Source organism: Camelus ferus, chromosome 13 (assembly GCF_009834535.1).
Source record: "Camelus ferus isolate YT-003-E chromosome 13, BCGSAC_Cfer_1.0, whole genome shotgun sequence".
NCBI classification, from domain to species: domain Eukaryota; kingdom Metazoa; phylum Chordata; class Mammalia; order Artiodactyla; family Camelidae; genus Camelus; species Camelus ferus.
In genome coordinates, this window is record NC_045708.1 from 29,332,532 (window position 1) to 29,349,252 (window position 16,721).

The following is a 16,721-nucleotide window of genomic DNA, read 5'->3' on the forward strand; positions in this document are numbered from 1 at the left end:
TCTGAAAGACAGAGATAATATCTATCTCATAAGATTATACCCATATTCATTCAATAAATATTTATTAAACCCTCTTTAAGCGCAAAAGCACCATGTCAAGCTAGACATGAAGTTCTCAAATTCATAAGCCCGCAGTTTAGGGATAAGCAGAGGTATTAAATAACACAAATAATCTGGCACAATTATGAAATTGAAGTTAACGAGGTAGTAGTTTACCCAGGAAATGTAGAACAGGAAAATGCAATGATATAGGGTCAAGGATTATTATAATTAACATTATTAATTAATGTAAGTATATTTTATAATTTATAGACTGATTTCAGGTATTCATTCAAGTGAATGATTAATGGTCAAAGAGTATGTATATCTTATATTTTGATATAATACAATTCCTACCAATAGTGCATAAGGGTATGTTTCTTACATCCTTGGGTCTCAGAGCCATTTTTTTATCCATCCATCCAACAAATATTTATAGTATGTATCAAAGCATTATGCTGGGTGCTGGAGATAAAACCATGATCAAAATATTGTTCTTGCCCTCACAGAACTTCAGTCTATTGAGGGACAGAAACTAAAGAGTCAACTGTAATAAATGTTACACTTGGAGACGGAGGGTGCTACAGGAGGGTTTGTAGAAGGATCTCCAGAGGAAGTAAAACCTCTAAGCTTCTAAGTTAAAGTGTAGAAGGATAAGCAGAGTCAGCTGAAGAGAGCGGGAATTCTTTTGTTGTTGTTTCAGATAGAAAGAAAAGCATTTATGAAGGCCCATAAGTGAGAAAAAGCAGTTCTAAAAACTGAATCTTTTGACATGGCTACTGGGTAGATAAAGATACAGTACTTTACCAAAATGAAGCTGTAGATAAAAGCACTGTTCAGGTATCAAGGGTCTCATATACCACACTAATGAGAAGAGGAAGCATGAAGGGGTTTGGGGGAGGAGTTACTTCATCTGCATTGTGAAGAGTGGACTGGAGGAGCATAAGGGTGGAGGCAGGAAGAGCAGTTAGGAAGCTTTTCTAATAATCAAGGTATGAGATGATGGTTGCTTGAACTAGGAAAAGTAACAGAGTGGCAGTGAGAAGGTAGTCCCTAAAGCTGCTGTCAAGTAACTAGAGTCTGGTGAGTGAAAAAATGGCTAGACCTACACCATATGGCCCTAGAAGTTATAGGTACGACTAACAGAATTGACAAAAGAAACAGATCTTGGCCCAGTAAATATTTGTCTCAATATAAAGTGAGTTATCTGAGGAGGTAATAAGTCTCCAACAACTTTGGGGAGTTAAGGAGAGACATTTTATAAGCAATACAAAGTTTTGGAATTTGAAATGCTGGGCCAAGTTGGATTATTTTAAGGCCTCTTCCAAACTCTGAGATTCTAAAAATCGACTGAATTTTATTTCAGTTTGGTATTTGGGGCTGTTCTCTGTGCTTGATGGACAAAATGAAATACGTAAGATTAGCTCATCAGCAGCTATGCCTGGCTGTGCTACCTCTACTTCCACAGGGGAAAAAAATACTTCCACATTTTAATATCATTTTATGTGCTTTATGTTAAATTGAGTATCCACTTTTCACAATTCCCTGTCAATAGAACAGGTTGTTAGAACATACGTTAAATGTCACTGAACTAGAATTGTTATTATCATTCATATTAGCAACATACCCCAAAACAGCAGCAGCTATCACCAAGTGCCTTCTGCCTGCCTGCACCATGCCACACTGCATCCAGTATTTCTCCTTCCATTATAACCTCAAAAGTAGGTTTTATTCCCATTTTAAAGATGAGGAAATAGGCTCAGGAAGATTAAGTAATTTTTCTGAAGTCATAGAACTGGTAAGTGGGGAAAAGGAATTTGAACCAAGGCCTGCCTGGATCTTATGTGAATGCTTTTTTTTTGGAAAGACTTTTATTAGTGAAGTAAAAAAAAAAAAAAAAAAAAAAAAGTGAAAGATAGTACACTCCCAAGAATTGGGAGCGGGCCAGTCCAAGAGAGGAAAAATGGCCTGTCCATGCTTTTTATCACACACACACCAGTACCTTAGGAAGCCTGAGGAAAGTTTTAAGGAATAATAAAAAGTGACTATCACTTATTGTTTATCAAGTGCCCTTTACCTGCATTATTTCATTCATTTCTTCAGCTCACATTCACAGAATGCTTCACTTCAAAGACTGTCACAAGATTTGACTTAAAGTCTAAGACAGTGGCTGAACAAATGAAAATAATAATCCTCCAAAGGTGAAAAGTATTTGAGAGTTTTTAAGATGTTTTCACATCCATTAGCTCATGTAATCTTCGTAACAACCCTGTGAAGTAGGTAGAATGGGATTATTATCCCCACTTACAAATCAGAAAACCAAGGATTAGTGTCACAAAGTTACTAAGTGGCAAAGTTGGCTTTCAAAGAACCCAGGAGTTCTGACTTCTACTCTAGTGTTCTACTACTTTATATTACTTTCTCTGTCAGCAGGCAATGAAAATAATGTTATTGGAAGAAAAGGAAAGAGGGGGCAAACAGACAATGATAATAATAGGGCTGAACACATGAAGCTGCAATAACAAAATATATAACAATACTTCAACAAAAATTGATAGAGGCATCAGGATATTAATATTTAAGTAACATGGAGGATTTTAAAGGACCCTACGAAGTTAAGACTGACATTTGTGTAGCAATCCTGAAAAGTGATTGAGAAATATTAACATTAGTTTCACTTCTAAAATCCTAGTCCTGAAGTACACTATTCAGGGATAAAAACCAAATGCAGTATTACTCTGACTCTTGTTATCTGACATTTTAATATTTCAGTTTTCATTTAATTAAAAAATTTAGAAAATATTTGGGTTTAATTTCAGTTCACTGTATCTCATGAATAATTTCTTTTGGGAAAATCCCACCAAATTCTGATTTATGGACAATAGGGGTTTGTTTTAGTTCTGGATTTAGTGAATTAAGAAGTAATTTCCAGTTTGGTTCAGTTCCCATTCCTTTGTACTCTATGTAATTAACCACCTCTCTTGGTTTTTGTTAGCTTAGCCTGTGGTCTCCTGATAAGGAGAGTGTGACGTGACAGCAAAGATGAATCACATGGGCTCATTAGGCAGACAAGATCACAGGAGTCACTAGTTCATGAGACAGACACATGGAATTCTTTTCCTAGTTACAATCGAATCCCTGGTTTAGTAATTCCCCATATTTAACAGAAACACAAGAAAAATATCTTACCTAGCTCCAGGATGTCAGTAGCTTCTATTAAAGAAAAAAATGTTACAGCATAAGCCATGATGACAAACGTACCAAAATGACAGAAAGGTGAAGTTCTGGGGTAAAATGAGGGCTTGAGAGTTTGTGTAGTTCACTTCTCTCATTTTAAAAGATATTGAGTTTATTACTAGCAGTTGTGGAAGTACACCACCCAATTCTGCCTATTCCCAAGCCTAAACTCTTAAAAACTATGGAAGTCCAGGAAAGCTAAACAACTGTGCCTAAAGCTATGAAGCTAATTTGGGACTGTCTGAACTCAGAATCTAACCTTTCTGATTTCAAGCTCAAAAGAAAGCATATTGCTTTTGACAGATACCTCTACAAACTGTATTCGCTTGTGCTTTAACTAGTGAGTTCTTTGTGCACACAGCCCTCTAAGAACAAAGGAAAGAGATGTCAAATTAAAATTTTCCATGCTAAATAGAAGTTTTTTCTTACCTTGATATTGGGATGCAGACTCTGATAGGCGGCCATATTTGTGTTTTCTAACATCATTCCAGTCTATTACTGCAGGAAGAGAGAAAAAAGTCATGTAGAAAAATAATACAAGATTCAATACTTCTTCAACCTAGTAGTACGTATCAATAGTTCGTGATAAAGCAATCCACTTCTGAAATCCTAGTCTAAGGAGATAATCCAAAATACAGAAAAAGAGGTTTCATTTAAAAAGCTTTAGTATTATTTATAATAACAACAACAAAAAAAAAACAGGGTGGGGGTCACCTAAATGTTCAAACAGAAGACTGATTAAGATACTGCAATACATTTGTCAGTGACAAAGTATTTTGCAGCTGTTAAATTTTTACAAAGGCTAAACAATAAAATGGGAAAATGTTTAAGTTACAAGGTTAAAATATGGGACCAAAAATTACATTCATGGAATAGTCACAGTTATGTAAAAAATGAAAATGAAGACCACCCTCTATTATGGGCCCACAAACATGTCCTCCCACCCCAAACACGAAAATTCAAGTTGAAGTCTTCATTCCTCAGTACCTCAGAATGTGACTGTATTTGGAGGTAGGTTCTATAAAGAAGTAAGTTAAAATGAGATCTAAATTTAGGGTGGGCCCTAATCCAATATGACTGGTATCCTTATAAGAGGAAACTTGGATACAGACAATGATAGAGAAAAGACTACATGAAGACACAGGAAGAAGACAGATATTCATAAGCCGAGAAAAACAAACAAACAACCCTGCTGACACCTTGATCTTGGACATCTAGCCTCCAGAACTGTAAGAAAATAAATTTCTGTTGTTTAAATAATCCAGTCTGTGGTCTTTGTTATGACAGCCCTAGCAAACTAATACAACCCTAAAATATTATCACTAGGGAAAAAGAAACAGAAATAAATACAGCAAATATAAACAATTGGTTATCTTCAGGTGGTGTTTTTCTCCCCTTTCTAATTTCATATATTTTAAAATTTTCTATAAAGAGGATACATTACTTATATAATGGAAACACATTTTCCTTGTTTGGAAATTTAGATTCATCTACTGACCCTACCACTTTCTCACCATCAATTACCTATCATGTTTTCACTTCTCTTCTTACCCAGCTCAGATTCCATGGTCCCTCACTAAAATCACTCACTGGCAAATACTCTTAACTCCTTCCCACCTCTTTTTTGTCAAACTTGCCTAGTAAAGCCTCAAGCCTAACTCTGGTGAAAGCCACTTATCCACCTATATCATGCCTACCCCAAGAGTTCACATGCGCTAAAGGACAAGTGCAAGCTTACTGCCCTCACCCTAAACTCGTGGCCACAATTCTCGGATGCCACCTAACACTGTCCAGAAATCAAACCACATTTTCCTGCTATGTTTGTTTTTCTCCTTTCTAAAAAACCAAATTTGTTATTTTTCTCTCTCCTCATACTCCAAACATTCCCGGCCTTGCTTTCACTCTTAGGGGACAGCATTAACTCAGCGTTCACTAAGAAAACAAAAATAAGAGATCAGAACATTCTATATGCCACTCATTTCAGGAAGATTCAGACTTGATCTTGTTTAGTGGTATATCCCCAATGCATAGTATAGTAGCAGGTGCTTGGTTAACATTTGGTGAATGAATGTATCTACTTACTCATCATTCTTTCTGACTTTTCTCTTGTTGCTGTGGATGAAATGTCTCTGTTTTTAACCAAAAAGTCTACCCTACATTTTTGCTCCAGATCCCATTTCCTTTCATTCTGTTAAGGACACTGCAAGTACTTCCTTTCTAACAGATCATTTGCATCAGTATTCCTACTGCTCCATTATCTCCTAGCAAAACAAATACACAAAAAACCTAAACAAACATGCCCTCTCCAACCCTCTCTTAATCCCACATATATGCCTCCTGCCTCTTTCAATTCCTCTGCTTTCCTCCATGGGAAGACTTAATTTAAGAGTTGTCTATAGTCACTGCCTCCTCACTGCCTCACATTATCTATTCAGACATGGTTTTTCTGCTCACCACTCCACTGAGATTACTTCCAAATTCATACTCCCAGAACTGACCTTTTCTTGAAATTCCACACTTACATGTACAACGGCCTACAGGCCATTTCTACACGGTTATCAATCAGACATTTCAAACTTATGACGGCTAAAATAGAATGCCATCTCTTGCCAAGCTGTTCTTTTTGTCTTCCCCAAACCAGTAGATGGCATCTCCATCACCTTGCTGCTCAAGCCAAAAATCCTTGAAATTATCCTTGATGTCTCTATTTCCTCTACCCTCACATTCAATCCCTCAGAAGGTTCTGCTGGATCATATCCCAACTCGGTCCACTGCTCTTAATCTCACCACTCACACGCAAGTTCAAGTCCCTATTACCTCTTACCTGGACCATGACAACCGCCTGCTAACTTGTATTCCTGCTTCTACGCTTGCTCTACTCCAATCTCTTTTCCACAAAGGAGTCAGTCAGAGTGACCATTTTAAAACACAAGACAGATAATGTCATTTATCTGTTTAAGGACCTCCAACATCCCACTGAGTTAAGGGTGCCTTACAAAGCTATACACCATCTGGCTTCTGCCATTTCTCTGATCTTGTCTGTTATGACTTTTCCCTTTCCACTACACTCCAGTCACACTGGCCAGTGTCCCATTCCAAGCATTTTCCCTTTCTCCTGGTTTGATGTCCCCAGTCTTTCTAGGACTTGCTATGTTTGTTCTTCTCTAAATCATGAAAGATTATAAACTTGATCAGGCTTAAAAATTGCTGACATATCTCAACATAATAAAAGCTATATATGACAAACCTACAGCCAGCATAGTACTCAACGGTGAAAAACTTCAAAAGCTTCCCACTAAAATCTGGGACAAGACAAGGATGCCCACTATCACCACTCCTATTCAACATAGTCCTGGAAGTCCTAGCCACAGCAGTCAGGCAAGAGAAAGAAATAAAAGGGATCCAAATTGGAAAAGAAGAAGTAAAAGTGTCATTATATGCTGATGACATGTTACTATATATAGAAAACCCTAAAAGGTCCACACAAAAGCTACTAGAGCTGATTGAAGAATTCAGCAAGGTAGCAGGTTACAAAATTAACGTTCAAAAATCAGTTGCATTTCTTTATACTAACGATAAATCAACAGAAGAAGAAAGTAAAGAAACAATCCCCTTTAAAATAGCACCCAAAGTAATAAAATATCTGGGAATAAATCTAACCAAGGAGGTGAAAGAATTATACACAGAAAACTATAAACCACTGATGAAGGAAATTAAAGAAGACTTTAAAAAATGGAAAGATATTCCATGCTCTTGGATTGGAAGAATCAATATTGTTAAAATGGTCACACTGCCCAAGGCAATCTACAGATTTAATGCAATCCCTATCCAATTACCCAGGACATATTTCACAGAACTAGAACAAATCATAATAAAATTTATATGGAACCATCAAAGACCTAGAATTGCCAAAGCATTACTGAAGAGAAAGAAAGAGGCTGGAGGAGTAACTCTCCCAGACTTCAGACAATACTATAGAGCTACAGTCATCAAGACAGCATGGTATTGGTACCAAAACAGACATATAGACCAATGGAACAGAATAGAGAGCCCAGAAATGAACCCACAAACTTTTGGTCAACTCATCTTCGACAAAGGAGGCAAGAATATACAATGGAATAAAGACAGTCTCTTCAGCAAATGGTGTTGGGAAAACTGGACAGCAGCATGTAAAACAATGAAGCTAGAACACTCCCTTACACCATATACAAAAATCAACTCAAAATGGATTAAAGACTTAAACATAAGACAAGATACAATAAACCTCCTAGAGGAAAACATAGGCAAAACATTATCTGACATACATTTCAAAAATTTTCTCCTAGAAGAAATAAAAGCAAGAATAAACAAATGGGACATAATGAAACTTACAAGCTTCTGCACAGCAAAGGAAACCAGAAATAAAACAAGAAGAAAACCTACGGAATGGGAGAAAATTTTTGCAAGTGAAACCGACAAAGGCTTGATCTTCAGAATATATAAGCAGCTGATACGACTCAATAAGAAAAAAATAAACAACCCAATCCAAAAATGGACAGAAGACCTAAACAAGCAATTCTCCAAGGAAGACATACAAATGATCAAAAAGCACATGAAAAAATGTTCAATATCACTAATTATCAGAGAAATGCAAATCAAAACTACAATGAGGTATCACCTCACACCAGTCAGAATGGCCATCATTCAAAAATCCACAAATGACAAATGCTGGAGAGGCTGTGGAGAAAGGGGAACCCTCCTACACTGCTGGTGGGAATGCAGTTTGGTGCAGCCACTATGGAAAACAGTGTGGAGATTCCTCAAAAGACTAGGAATAGACTTACCATATGACCCAGGAATCCCACTCCTGGGCTTGTATCCAGAAGGAAATCTACTTCAGGATGATACCTGCACCCCAATGTTCACAGCAGCACTATTTACAATAGCCAAAACATGGAAACAGCCTAAATGTCCATCAACAGGTGACTGGATAAAGAAGATGTAGTATATTTATACAATGGAATACTACTCAGCCATAAAAACCGACAACATAATGCCATTTGCAGCAACATGGATTGTCCTGGAGAATGTCATTCTAAGTGAAGTAAGCCAGAAAGAGAAAGAAAAATACCATATGAGATCGCTCATATGTGGAATCTAAAAAACAAAAACAAAAACAAACAAACAAACAAAAACAAAGCGTAAATACAGGACAGAAATAGACTCACAGACAGAGAATACAGACTTGTGGTTACCAGGGGGGTGGAGGGTGGGAAGGGATAGACTGGGACTTCAAAATTGTAGAATAGATAAACAAGATTACACTGTATAGCACAGGGAAATATACACAAAATGTTATGATAACTCACAGAGAAAAAAATGTGACAATGAGTGTGTATATGTCCATGAATGACTGAAAAATTGTGCTGAACACTGGAATTTGACACAACATTGTAAAATGATTATAAATCAATAAAAAATGTAAAAAAAAAAAAGAAAACTATGTGATATATATGATTATACTGGACCTGAAATGAAAGAAAATTTATTTCCCAAATAAAAGAATAAAGTGTGAATATAAAAAAAAAAAAAAATTGCTGACAGAGACAAAAGATATGAGGGTATCATAAATGAATTTATGTTTAGAAATTTTCACATTTTTTATAATTAGAAAGAATGTATTCTTAAAAATTAAATATAAAATAAAAATATAAAATATAAATATAAAAAAATTAAATATTCTTGTATATACAAGTTTAGTATATCACTCAAGTAAAGCGGTATACACAAAACTGATTCAGGAAGCCATGATAAACAGAAACCTGGCTGCAAGATCATTAATAAAACAATATTTAAAAGCAATCAATGCAATTAAAAAATATTCTAGTGAAGATTAAAAATGAAAGCCAGACTCAATGTGAAGCAAAATGAAGAAAATGATTAACAAACTTAACTGGGAACAAAGGCATCAAATAAGGTTCTACAGGACAATGAAAAAGAAAATTCTGAGAAGAAATATTTGAAACTCCTGGCACAAACTAGTAGAACCTGGAAAGCAGCATCCAAAGGAGAAAAGGAGACAACTACTTAAAATCTAAATGCTTAATTTTTAAGTATCACCATAAATTACTCAGTGAATTAGGTAGTCTTCACTGTATCAATTCCTAAATGAACAGAATACAGCATCTGATAGAATTCCACATGTTAAAGGAGTCAGGCACCTATAATTTTTCCAAGCATTACAAGAATGGCCATGCTTCAGAGTATATTATGATATGTAGCTACGATTTGTAAATAACCAGTTTTATTTTATTTCCTTTCCCCAGGCAGTAGAGTCCTTCTCTAGAGTGTCTATCTCAGTTAACAGTAACAAATCAGAGATCTGGAATCCTCTTTGTTCTCCCTTGCCCTCCAAATCCAGTAAGTTATCAAATTCTGTCACCTCTACCATTAAAATGACCATCTTCTCTGCTCCCATATTCAGTTTAAGATTTCATTTATCTCTCACCTTGACCAATAACAACAGTTACTTAATTCCTGTTGTCTGATCTCACCCCTTTCCAATCCACACCTTAGCATTAATTTTCTAAAACACAGATCAGATAAAACTTATCACTGTCCCCATTTAGAAGTCTAGAAAGATCATTTCATCAAATGTATCCAAATATAATTAATATGTCACATTCTTTCATGTCTTTAGCCCTCCCCCAACTTCTCTCTTCAGGAGATACCTATTTATTCACCACAATCCAGGATAAATGTTGCTCTGTAATAGCTTTCTGGTAAATACCCCCAAGCAGATCTCTACCTCCTATGTCCATGCCTGTTACAGTGTCAGAGCTAAGCACTGCTAAGCCAGTCAGTATTCCTGGGGCTTGACACACAGGAATCACTCAAAAAAAAAGTTTGTCTTTTCACCAAACTCAGAAACAGCTATGCAATGAGTGAAAAATTATACATATTAAGAAGTCAATATTTAAATACATGCTTGCATCAAAACAATTTTGACATAGAGATTAATACTTAAATATAAAAAACACTATCGTTAGATATCGATTATTCATATCAATGAAGAATAACGAAAAATAGATGATCTAAAACTGCAGATCACTGAGGTCATTTATATATTGATTTTAGAATACATATTTTTCCCACTACAAATTTACTATTTCAGTCATACTTCACACAGGCTAATATTTAAAATGAACTTGCCATCATTTAATGCACAGAGTTTCAGTTTTGTAAGATAAAAAAAGTTCTGGAGATGGACGGTGATAATGGTTGCACAACAGTGTGCAACTTAATGCCACTGAACTGTACACTTACAAATAGTTAAAATGGTAAATTTTGTTAAATATTTTTTATCACAATTTTTAAAATTCATTAATTAAAAAAAGAACATGCATTACAGGGTTGTCAGGGGGCTTAGAGGTTGCTGAATTGATTCCTTTTCAGATTTAACTAATACCTACCATTACCATACACCAGGCCCAGTGAAGCATTTTCATCATCTCAGACATTATCAATATCTTTCTACAGGTGAAGAATTTTGGGGCTCCAAAAGTTTACCAGTGCCATGGAGGGGAAGAGGTGGTCAGGCAACAGTAATTAAAGATATATAATAACAGTCCACAAAGTGAGTAAATCCACAAATTAAAAAATTGAACTGAATAATGCTCTGAATCGTGCTTATAACACAAATGTATCAATTCAATAAACATTTATTATCTGCTATTTGTCAGGCACTACTCTAGACACTGAGATATATCACTGAACAAAACAGATTCAAAATCCCTATTCTCATGGAGCATACATTGTATTGGGGTGGCCACCAGGGATTGCACAAATTGTGATATTTTGACGGGAGGCATTCGAAAAAGCATTCATTGCAGGGAAGGAGATGTCAGGAATAAACTTCTGGTAATGAGAACCATCCTGGGGAGGATGGGTTATTCATTTCCCAAAGTGTACAAGCAGAAAGGCTGAATGACCACTTATTACCAAAGATGCTGAAATTTTTTCAAGCTGAGAGAGAATTCACAGATTGGAAAGGGAGTTAACCAGATAAACTTCTAAGATCCTATTCAACCTTGGAATTCTATTTCACTGAGTGGCACACAATAATATTTCACACAATAGTGGCTGAGATAGTAGCACTGTATCCATATCTTGTGTGTGTGTCTGAGCACAGGTGTAAATCCTGACTATGAACTATTTATTAGTGTGGTTATGTCTTTTATACCTCATGTGTCTATGTCAATGAAATGAATGAATGAATGCAATGCCATAGGTTTTAAGAAAAGTGACTTGCTTCCTATTAAATCTTGTTCAGTATTATATTTAAATTCAACTTCCAAGTTACTATTTTTTAAATAACCCTCTAAAGCCTTTGCTATTTGCAAATTGAAATTACACTCATTCACTCTCTACACAAAAATTCATTGACTACACATAGGTTCCAGCCCTGTGCTAGATAAATGGGGGATTCAAAAAATAACAAGGCGCTCTCTCTTCAGTCTAGAAGAGGGAGAAAGATACACAGGTGAATGTGATAAAGCATTATAGGTGCTGCATTAAAAGTACATATGGGGGCTCAGAAGGTAGAGGTGGGGGGCCAGTTCCACCCAGAGAAGGAGTGGGGAAGAAATTAGGACTTTACAGAAATGATGACGTTTGAGTTGAATCTTGGTGGTTGGGGATAGAGTAATAAGAAAAGCACATTATAGAGACAGAATAATATAAATAGAGAAATGATGCCATGAAATACTATGTTATACCTGTTCTGTCCAATGTGGCAGCCACTGGCCATATGCAGATACGGAGCACTTGAAATGTGGCTCATGTCACTAAGAAGGTGAATTTTAATTTTGTTTTAATTTTTATTAATTTAAATTAAAAAACTGACATTCGGTGCAGTTACTGGGAAATCTTTTTAAGAGTGTATAGAACAAAACTGGGTATGAGAATCAACTTACTCAACTGTAAATTTTTTGAAATCTAAATACTAAATCAAGTATTTCTGATAAAACTCAGCATCTGAATTGATGTACTGTAACTGTAAAACACCAGATTCTGAAGACTGAGTATGAAAGAAGGAATGTAGAATGGCTCATTATACATTTTTACATTGGTTAATTGTCAAAATAGTATTTTAGATATACTAGATTAAATAAAATATATTATTAAAATTAAATTCTCCTCCTCTTTTTTTTTTTTAACCTTTTTCAATGTGGCTACTAGGAAGATTTAAATTACCTGTGACTTACATTGTATTTCTACTGGACAGTGCCATATTGGACAACTGCAGTTCAGTGTGGCTGGAACAGAAGGCATGTAAGGGTATGATAAGAGAAGTGAAATGTGGTCAGTGTCAGTGGCTGTATTTTTTACTATATTGGAGAAAGCGGATCTACAAGCAAGGAGAAGACAATGGAGAAGAAGCAGAGGTGAGGGATGGAGGAGAAAATATACTAATGGCCCATGGGATCTTGGTTCTGCAGGCCCATTACACTCTTGCTTTTTATGTGGCTTGGCTGTTCAACATGCTTAGTAATTAAAAGAATTCTAACTGTTTCAGATGTCAAGGTAGATGAAAAGGCTTTAGAGAAAAATAACATGATTTTAGTGTCAAGCTGAAGAGCAAGCCTGACTTACTCTCAGACAAGCCAAATCATCCCACCTCAGTAAATCACAAGCAAGGGATAAGATATAATAAACTAGAAAACTACACTTCAACATAAAGAGATTTTATCTTTAAAGATTTCTGATAAGGTTCTTAGTTTCCACAAAACTAAAATTTTATTTAGAATTTAAACTCCGAAATTTATAAGGTATTTTTTCTATTAAATTCAACTAATAATATTAAAAATGTCACTATAAAAATGGCAAGAATGCATACATACCTTTCAGGAATGACTAAAAGTTTTAATGACATTTAAGAAGTGTATAATACAAAGTGTCTAGCATGGTGCCTAACAGAGAGAACAAATTCATTAAATAATAAGTTTTTCTCTTTCCTTCCTTAATAATAATCTCTAGTATAGCTGAACTGTTACAATTTTTTTTTAGATATTTAGAAAGCAAAACTTCCAAACTCCTCTCACAACCTTGAAAAATTGACATTAATGACAAAAAAAGTCATGATGGTTTAAAGAAAGAGATAACAAGTGACATAATTAGTAATGAGGAATCCCTTAAATTCAGTTCCTGTCAAGTCTCTTAATCCCTCTTACCCCCAGGGTAGGGTAAAAAGATACTTACCACTAGGCTGCATAGTCAATGGACTAAAAACTGGTCAGGGAGTTAAGAGGTTCGAGATTTACCCCTGGATCCACCAATACCTTGCTCTGACTTCTGATAAGTCAGTTTTTCTGTGTGTTAATCTCTCCATCTGTAAAGTGGGGATGAGAGGAAGGGGGACACTTATTACCCTGTAAAGTACTGAGACTTTACTAGTATTAACAAACTGGACTACATTTTAAGAAAAGTAGGACATTCAGATATAGTTATTTCTTGCTTATTAGAGTACCTCAGGGTTGGACAGCACCTTATACCACGTACCACAGGTATAATTTAACTAAGTCTCAATATTCATAGGAATAAAAAAAAAACCAAATATTTGTCACATTTGGTCCCATGCAAATACCAAATTTCCAACTAACCAGGTTAAGCCAGTAAATCAAAAGATACTAAAAATACATTAACATGGTATTATGAATTGATTTGTGTTCCCCCCAAATTCTCATGTTGAGGTCCTAATCCCCCAATGTGACTGTACTTGGAGACAGGACTTTTAAGAAGGTAATTAAGGTTATATGAGGTTATAAGGGCGGGGCCCTAATCTGACAGGACTGGTGTCCTTATGAAAAGGAAGAGATACCAGAGATTGATCTGTCTGTCTGTCTCATTCTCTCAATCTCTGCCACCCCCAAACCCCACCAGCCCAAACACATACAGAGAAAAAGGCCAGCAAGAAAGTGCTGTCTATAAGCTGAGGAGGGAGGTTTCACCAGAAACCAACCTTGCTAGCATCTTGATCTTGGACTTCCAGCCTCAGGAACTATGAGAAAGTAAGTTTCTGTTGTTTAAACCACCCTGCTTGTGGTATTTTGTTATGGCAGTCATAACACACAAATACACACAGTCATAGGACAAATGAGGCTATAGCAATTCTTTGAGAGTACCTCATGTAACACTATTCAGTTTCCAAATTGTCCTAAAGAATCTCCACTCTTCCTTTTACTATAGTCTGATTGGTAATCAAAGAGAACAGGACAAAATAAAGACAAACAAACAGAAAAACCAAATTGGAAGTTAAAATTTTATCCTGTTTTGAATCTCAACTCTATTTTCCCTTAATGACTTTAGGCAAGTCGTTAACTACAGTGAGCCTCAGTTTTTTTAAATCAGTAAAATAGGGATGATAATCCTAATGCTCCCTGCTTCACCAGGTTGTTTGAAGAACAAATGAAAAAACGGCTTTAAAAGTGCATAATACAGATAATCGGTATTAAAGAAAAACTTGCTGTTTACTACCTTTGTAAAAGGGAAAACTCAGATCCTGAATAATACTAGGTATGTACTTACAAAAAGGACACAGGACATTAGAACCTTCTGTTACTAGTTAGCCCCTAAAGATTCTAATATTCACAACTGAATTATCTGCTAGAATTACTTCAACTTTGTCCTTTCTTCCTTTGGCTTCCTCTTACTGTAGACTGGGATCTTAAAAAATTATGGTGGGAATGCAATCTTCTTGGGAGAAGTGAAAGTGTATTTATTCAAAAAGACAGTTAATGACACTAATGAACTGGAGTAAGAAGGGTAATCTGAATCTTTAAAGTGGATGTCTGCACCCTGAAATATTAGGAGAGCGATCTCTGAACATCCTAGAATATACACCCTCTCTGATTTCTAAAAAAAAAAGTGCAAGAGCATATACTAGTAACATCTAAAGCAATGCTGTCTAATAGAAATTTCTGTGATGATGGAAATGTTCTATATCTATGTCATCCAATAAGGAGCCACTAGCCACATGGGGCTATTCAACACTTGAAATATGGCTAGTGTGACTGAAGAGTTCCATTTTTAATTGTATTTAAATTTCCTTAAATGTAAATAGACACAGGTGGCCAGCGACTACTGTACTGGGTAGTACAGATCTAGAGGATATAAAGACTCTGGTATTTCTGGAAATCCTTGAAGGAAAGATAATATGCAGTAGAAAAATCTACAAGGCTATATGGAAGCATCCTTTCAAAATGTGACGAAACAATCACAATAGGCCATCCCTGAAGCAAGGAAAAACCAAAAAACGTCTTCACATATTATATTAAGAAAAATTTAGTTGTAAATTATCACTTGTATTGTTAACAACAGTAATAGCATAATGATTATTAACATTATATACCAATTATTTTTAAGTGTTTACTGTATGCCAGATGTTGTGCTAAGTATTTCAATAATATCACCTTACTGAATCCTCACCAGTATGATACCACTTAGCATGGTATCATTAACCCTTTTTACTAATGAGGAAATGATATTCAGAGAGGTTGAATAACTTTCTAAAAGGTTACAGCCAGCAGAAAGGCCAGGATTTGAATCTAAATCATGTTCTTAACTACACTGCCTTTCTCCTCAAAAACAAAACAAAACAAAAGCAAAAAATTAACAAAAAATAAATCTTACAAATGCTTCTAACATAAAATAGCCCAGCTTGGACAGTCTACCCATTTTGCTACAATAAAAACTGAAGCACTGATGCTTATTAGCTTGATCTGGACACTGAATAATTGAAGCACAGTTAAGAACTTAACAACGTAAACCTAGATTAAATGGAGGATGTTCATAGGTATCATGTTTGAAGTATTCATAGAGCTTGGAGAATCAAAAGAAGTAATGCAGGCTTACAGGCACATACCAATGAGACAGAGGGGACAGGCAGGAAGGGGAGAAGGGAACAGGGAAGAAGGGATGTTTCCCTCAGAAACAGAAACTGGAAAATAGAAAAAAGAAGAATCAAATGTACTTCTAAAAACCCATTAAGACAAGACAGAACTCTTTGAGTGGTACAGAGCAATTGTGGTTTTAATAAACCATAATCCTATGATATGCAGAGATCAAAACAGAAAAGCTGGAACCAGAACACCTGGCCCTCTGGGGTTGTGGAGGACAAGCTACAGGGGATGCAGGAGACAGAAAAGGGACCGGTCTGGGCTGTGCCATTGATTAGCCACTCTATCTTATTAGCAAGTATTCCTAGTGCCTCTCAGCTGATTCTCTGCCTGCAGCTCCCCTTCATTTACTTTTACTCCATTTGGAGATAAGTGTAATGAGATGGTAATATTCCTCTGGGATAATATGCCAGAAGAGGGGGAAGGGGAGGCAAGCCAGGCAATCCCTTTCTCAAAGAGAGCAATAAATCCTGTCTTGTGCATGTAGCAGATGTGAACAAAAAAGATGGA

General features: G+C 35.8%; 1 protein-coding gene and 1 long non-coding RNA gene across 12 annotated transcripts in view; one reads left to right on the forward strand and one right to left on the reverse strand.

The window, feature by feature from the left end:
* The window catches only part of SCMH1 (Scm polycomb group protein homolog 1), a 144,988-nt gene that overhangs the window by 92,973 nt on the left and 35,294 nt on the right, over positions 1-16,721 (reverse strand). For 9 of the 11 annotated variants that reach the window (XM_032493956.1, XM_032493966.1, XM_032493955.1 and 6 more), the window contains 3 exons: positions 13,516-13,645; positions 3,706-3,774; positions 3,229-3,252 (listed from right to left, as the gene is read on the reverse strand). In XM_032493956.1, the coding sequence (XP_032349847.1) occupies positions 3,229-3,252; positions 3,706-3,774; positions 13,516-13,528 (106 nt within the window). In that variant the 5' untranslated portion in view covers positions 13,529-13,645. The remainder of the gene's footprint in view (positions 1-3,228; positions 3,253-3,705; positions 3,775-13,515; positions 13,646-16,721) is intronic. The other 2 variants (XM_032493959.1, XM_032493961.1) reach the window with 1 other exon arrangement.
* LOC116667955 lies at positions 504-12,897 on the forward strand. Its single transcript, XR_004324956.1, has 3 exons — positions 504-588; positions 11,153-11,157; positions 12,888-12,897. It is a non-coding gene; the product is annotated as an uncharacterized LOC116667955 (long non-coding RNA).